The 6,082-nt window shown below is 36.6% G+C and overlaps 1 protein-coding gene across 4 annotated transcripts; it reads left to right on the top strand.

Moving 5' to 3' along the window:
• The first annotated feature begins 1,271 nt into the window (after positions 1 to 1,271).
• On the top strand, positions 1,272 to 5,092 carry anapc11 (APC11 anaphase promoting complex subunit 11 homolog (yeast)). Of its 4 annotated transcripts, none has more exons than XM_036571394.1 (4): positions 1,272 to 1,378; positions 2,204 to 2,321; positions 4,709 to 4,850; positions 4,995 to 5,092. In XM_036571394.1, the coding sequence occupies exons 2-4, from the start codon at positions 2,213 to 2,215 to the stop codon at positions 5,008 to 5,010; spliced, it is 267 nt and encodes an 88-aa protein (XP_036427287.1). In that variant the 5' UTR covers positions 1,272 to 1,378; positions 2,204 to 2,212; the 3' UTR covers positions 5,011 to 5,092. The 4 variants fall into 4 exon arrangements, with proteins under 4 accessions (XP_036427287.1, XP_036427290.1, XP_036427288.1 ...); XM_036571395.1 differs by having other exon boundaries at positions 1,333 to 1,454; XM_036571396.1 differs by having other exon boundaries at positions 1,351 to 1,459.
• Positions 5,093 to 6,082: the final 990 nt, after the last annotated feature.

Below are 6,082 nucleotides of genomic sequence, written 5' to 3'. Positions count from 1 at the left end.
GTCTGAATAAATTGTAATAAAATGTAATTTATGATGTATATAACATTATGATTGTTGTGAATAATATAAATCTATGGAATATTACTTATTATTTAAAAAGGATTTAGTTTTAGACGCCAAACGTTGAGATTTAACCGCGCTTTGACGCCACTACTGAGTAACAGGCTCAATCTCAAACCGCTCCCTACTCCCTACCTAGTGCACTACAAAAAACTTAAAGTAATGGCTACTGCACCCAAACAGTGCATCATATGTCTAAAAAAGAGCCATTTGGGATTCAGTCTGTTGTGCCTAATTCTATATTTGCTAAATAGTTTGGGTGAAAAAAAGCTCAATTTACGAGACTCGCCTAGTGCACTACATAGTGGACAGAGAGCCGTTTAAGATACAGCCACAAATTGAAAGTCTTTGGTTTTAACGTTTCTGTTTATTTAATACAAAAGAGTACGAAATGAACACAAATGTAAAAAGTACAAAAAGGTATAAAGGAGGTTAAATCGAGCAAATTTGAGACTCTGGCGTTGAACTGAAAACAGCAATAATTTTAACTTAAGTTACTTAAGTGAAACTACTCATGGAAATGCCTTTAAGGGTTCTAATATGCAGATTGAGATGTGTGGCTTACAGTAACTAAAACAGTCGGAAAATGAGAGTAGAATGTATTAAAGGGGAACTCCACCGACATTTCAACATTTCTGCATAATGAAATGGTTTAAATGCCAGTGAAGTCATTCAGAGTGGTTTGGTGTGAAATGCTTCTAAATGCTTCTAGATCTTCTTAGATCTAGCGAAACTTACCAAGTCAGAATAGTTCACAGTGGAAACAATTAAATGGCTATGAATATGCTGCCTAATTTCTGAAGCACAGTTTTACGATAGATTTGTGATAAAGTGTATTTTAATCCATTCATGTTGGAGGGATACATGGAGGGGGATATAAGACAAAAATATTCCGCAAACAAAACATATTTTGACAAAAGTGTCACTATTTTACCATCATGAACATTCCATAAATATAGACACGTGTTGGATTACTGGTGGTTTTGGATAGTAAATAAAATGTCTGTATTTGTGTTGTAGTCATGGCGACCCCTGGTTGTTATCACCACCACTGTAAAGACATCAGATTTCACACCAAACCACACTGAATGTTTACATCTCAAACATTGAATTATGCAGACATTTTGAAAAATCAACGGAATTTCTCTTTAAGGAGGAAAACAAATATATTTTTCTCTTTCTCAGTCAATAGCGCTACATCTCCTCCGGTGCAGCAGGTGGCGATACGGAGCTGTTAGTAATACAGCAGGAACTTCATGTCGTCGCTGTAAACAAAATGGAAAACAGGAGGGAAACAGAGCTTTAGTTTTATGGCTCGGTATTTTTCTTTTATCTCACGTTTCTTCTTTTTTTTACTGACTTAAATGGCTCAGACGATGAGGCTGTAGTTTGCTGTATGGTTTGTTTACATGGCTTAAATTTAAATTTTCCCTTCCACCTTAAATGATGCAGCATTTCCATTCTGGCGCCTGTACTATTTAAGGTGGAACCGAAAGATGGAATTATTCATAGATCTCATAACTCATAAACCGCTAACAGTTACTGATTTTACTGGGTTTATGTCTGTACTAGTTTTCTTTCTCACAAGTTTGTTCAAGATAACCTCCACGTTTAACTGGCTGGTGTGGAGTAAAAACCTTTATCATTTCTTTGTGTATTTTTATGTTCAGTGATGTTGAAGTGCTGACACGGTTTCGATGTGTAAGATAACGATTCGATATTTTAGCGATATTTAACGTTAGAGTGATTTCATGCAGTAGAATAAATTTACTGTGATACAACCAGTAAATATTACTAACATATTTGTACACTCTTAAAACAGATGGTCCTTTGCTAATGAAGGGGATGGTTCTATTTAGAACCATGAGTTCTATTTCATGCTTAAATGGTCCTTTTGTGGTGAAATGGTTCTTCAGATTGATGGAATTGATTGTTTTTGAAAATGGTTCCATGTAGTACCAGAATGGGTTCTGCTTTTGTTACAATATCAAGAAAAGAACCCTTTTTGGTGCTTTAAAAGGTTCTATACAGAACCATATACAACATATTATTCTCAATCTGAAGAACGATTTAAGCATGCAAATAGTTCTATATAGTACCATTCCCATTAACATTAGTTGATTTCTTTTTCTTTTCTTCCCAGAAGTGAGAAATGAAGGTGAAGATAAAGCAGTGGAACGGCGTGGCGTCCTGGTTGTGGGTGGCCAATGATGAGAACTGTGGCATCTGTAGAGCTCCATTCAACGGCTGCTGCCCAGACTGTAAGTGATCTCTCTTAAAACATTTACATGCGCATCAAAGGGGAATTTAAGGTGAACTCAGTCAAAACATGGTGAAGGACGCGTCTTCTGAGGATGTGAGTGAATTATCTACTATTGTCATCACATCTTCATCAGTATAATGTTGATCTTGAGATCATTTGAAATCTAAACATCGAGCCAGACCTTCTTTATTGTCTTTATCAATGCTTGTGATGTTAATACATAAAGACGTACGATGTGGTGTGAAAAGCTGCCAACCCGACTCTGACTTCGAACTCGCCATATGACTGTTTTTATTTTCTGTTCTTTCAATTTTAACAAATTCGTAGTGTAGCTTTAAGCTAGATTTTGTTTGGTGATGAAAAGGTAAGAGATTGTTGATGCTTCACTGTAGATGCTCTGTAGATGTTTGTCAGACAACTAAAATGTTTATTAAATTACCTTTTCATTAAATCTCAATCTCTAAATCTCATGTTCACTCTAACCTTAGTCTCAACCTAAACCTTAACCTGTCCCTAATCATAAGCCTGACATCTGTGTTTACCATATAGTTGTTAGCGGTTTAAACATTTGTAGACTACTATGAGCATTAGAATTGGTCAAAAAGACAAATGACCATTTGAGAGTTCAGTAGTACAGAAACTGTAGGCACTAGTCTGCAGGGATGTGGGTGGAAAAGTGATGTCAGATGAGTCATCCTTCACCATGTTCTCTGTGTGTATTATTTACTCATACTGATGTTGGATGGTCAGTTTCTGGATCACTTCATCCCCAGCTCCATCACTCCAGAGAATGGAGAGTTCCAAAGTTACACAGCCCAATGCTGGTTAGTCTTTATATCCCTCTAGCCCACAGTTGGCATTGAGTATGGTGACCTTAGGCTGCTCCAGGGTCTCATTCTATTAGCCATACAAGTTTATGCGCAGTTGGACATCTTTGTCAGCAAAAGGTAAATGTGAATGTGGCATATTCATGAATTTTAAAAATATACAGAACTGCAAAGTCAGAGAACACCATTCAGTTATTTAATTTCCAGTCAAAATGATCATTAAGTCATCAAGTACGAGTTGCAGATGGAACTGGCTGGTTTTAAGATTGAATGGATAGACAAGTTAAAGTGGCTGCAGATTATTACATACTGATAAATGTGATATTATATGAAGGATTCTGTGTATTTTTCTGTTAAATATGTCTTCTACTTTTTCCTGACCCTGAAAAATCAATAACGGAGTAAATAGGAGTAATATGTAAACCTTGTTAAAGTTTAAAAATGTACCATTCACTGCCCAGTCCAAATAATGAAACTGAACTGCAAAAACCACCAGTTTTATTTTTTTTTTTCCTGTGGTGTCACAAGTACCAATTTACTCACATATATTTACCTATTCAGCCTACAGCAGTTTAGCCCCACCCATTCACAGCCCAGATTATCAAGTTATTGGCCCTTGGACACAAATATTTGGTGGGCCCCTACCTTTGTTGGGTGGTCAGCGAATTTTTTGATAGCGCAGCAGGTTACATGAGCTCTAAGCAGCACCATACGCTAATTGCAGGGTTGGGCCCATCATTGGGACTTGTGGGTGGAAGTGGACATTAAGGGAAACAAATAAAACACCTGAAAAATGTAGGATTTGGACCCTTTAATAAGTTCCTATATAATTTACTTGTTGGAATGTAATCAGAGCAGTTCAGATTGGTTTGGTGTGAAATGATTGGATGTAGAGACTCAGATGTCTTCACCAGTGAACCAACACGTGTCTTCTGAGTTTTGTATGTAATGTTGATGATGGTAAAATAGTGGCACATTTGAAATAATTAAGTTTTCTTTGGGAACTATTTTGCCTTATAACGCCCTGCATGTATCCCTCCAACATGAATGGATTGAAATAAACCAATTAAAATTGTTTTACATTAAATTTGTCATGGCCTAAAACATGGCCTAATAACTTTCTGTTAGGGACCTTTTAGAGGTGGTTGATGGTAAAATAAGTGATAAATCCTAAAATAACTACTTTGCCTCACAACATCCTATATGTACCTCTTCACTATAGTTAAAAAGATACATTTTAGGCCAAAAGCTTTTTTAAAATATAATGTCTCAGGCATCAGGTAGTGTATTCATAACCATTTCATGTAGTAACTTTCTTTGAGGGAGCTTTTAGAGGTGGATGTCTGGTTCCTATCAGCACCACCGTAAACAATTCTGACTCAGCAAGTTTCTCTAGAACAGAGCATTTCACACCAAACCACTCCGAACGATTCTGTTTACATCTTAACCACCTAATTATGCAGAGACTTTGAAAACTCGGTAGAGTTCACCTTGAAATAAACCAAAGTGTGCTCTCTGAAGGTGTGACAGTAATGCTTCATTATGCTTCTATGTGCAGGCAAAGTCCCTGGAGACGACTGCCCGCTGGTCTGGGGTCAGTGTTCGCACTGTTTCCACATGCACTGCATCCTGAAGTGGCTGAATTCGCAGCAGGTCCAGCAGCAGTGCCCGATGTGCCGGCAGGAGTGGAAGTTCAAAGAGTGAGAATTTTACTTCTCAGCCGGAAGCCCACTCACATAGCTTAAAGCCCACTCTACACAAATTCATGTTTTTAATCTTCTAAACAAGTGTTTTATGAGCTCGTTTTTTCATACAAAGTAATAGCTGTTCCTTTTTTTATTCAGGGGAGACACATCATGAGGTGATGAAATAAACTATTACAATATCAAACCAATGCTTTATTCTTTTAAGGACAATAAATACATACCTCAACCTAAAAATATATATATTTCGATGATTATATGTGCTAGAATGACAAAACACATACATTTTGTTCCTTAAATGGCAAATGATTACATGGTATATTGAGAAGAGAGTAACATTTAATATATTAGGATTCTTTCACCCTGATCGAACACCAGTAAAACCAAAAATTACAGATACTTCAAACTTGCACCAAAACACCTACTCAACATCCAAGTCTTTTTTTTGTTTGGTTAGTGTGGAAGGAGCTTTAAATGAGTTTCACTTTGCAATCCAACAGCAAATATCATCTGAGATTATAATCACAAAAAAAGTGTCTAACTTGTACAGTTTGCAAAAGTTTGAACGCCCCCGGTCATGTTTTGTTGATGATCTAAGTGAAAATAGATGTGAGAAGTGTGAGAATGCGCTTAAATGGCATAAAAAAAAAAACACGCTTAAATATGGCATTTTCTACAAACATTTCTACAGAATTATAGTATCTTAATATAGTATAGTACATAAACATAGTATCAGGTCTGGCTTTTACAGATCCTTCAGGCACCTGTGGAATATCTGGAGCTCATATTTAAAGTATATTCACAGAAATTCCCACTGCGAGTCAAAACAACTGTTTAGATTTTCTCATAATTGCTCACAGGGGTCCCCAAGTGGCTTGGGCCACTGGGCATGCGCCCATAAAACCCATTGGATGATCCAGGCTTGCCCACATTCATATTGAAGTTCTAAGGAGTGTTTCAGCTTTGAGTGCTTTTTGAATGAGGCAGCCATTATCAGTCTTAAAGGCATCAGCCTGTTCAATTCTAAGGGATAAAAAGTTGGAAAATGGTCATGTAAAAATCAATTATGGCTGTTTTTGGTACATAAAACTACACAAATGTTATAAGTGGACATCAACGGAAACAAATAAAACACCAAAAAAATGTAGGATATGGGCTCTTTAATAAATTCCTGTATAATGTAATTGTTGAAATGTAATGTCATTCAGAATGTTTTGGTGTGAAATGGT

Source organism: Colossoma macropomum, unplaced genomic scaffold (genome assembly GCF_904425465.1).
Source record: "Colossoma macropomum unplaced genomic scaffold, Colossoma_macropomum, whole genome shotgun sequence".
Classification (NCBI taxonomy): Eukaryota; Metazoa; Chordata; class Actinopteri; order Characiformes; family Serrasalmidae; genus Colossoma; species Colossoma macropomum.
Note: the sequence above shows the minus strand (reverse complement) of the source record. Positions and strands in the feature narration are given on the sequence as shown.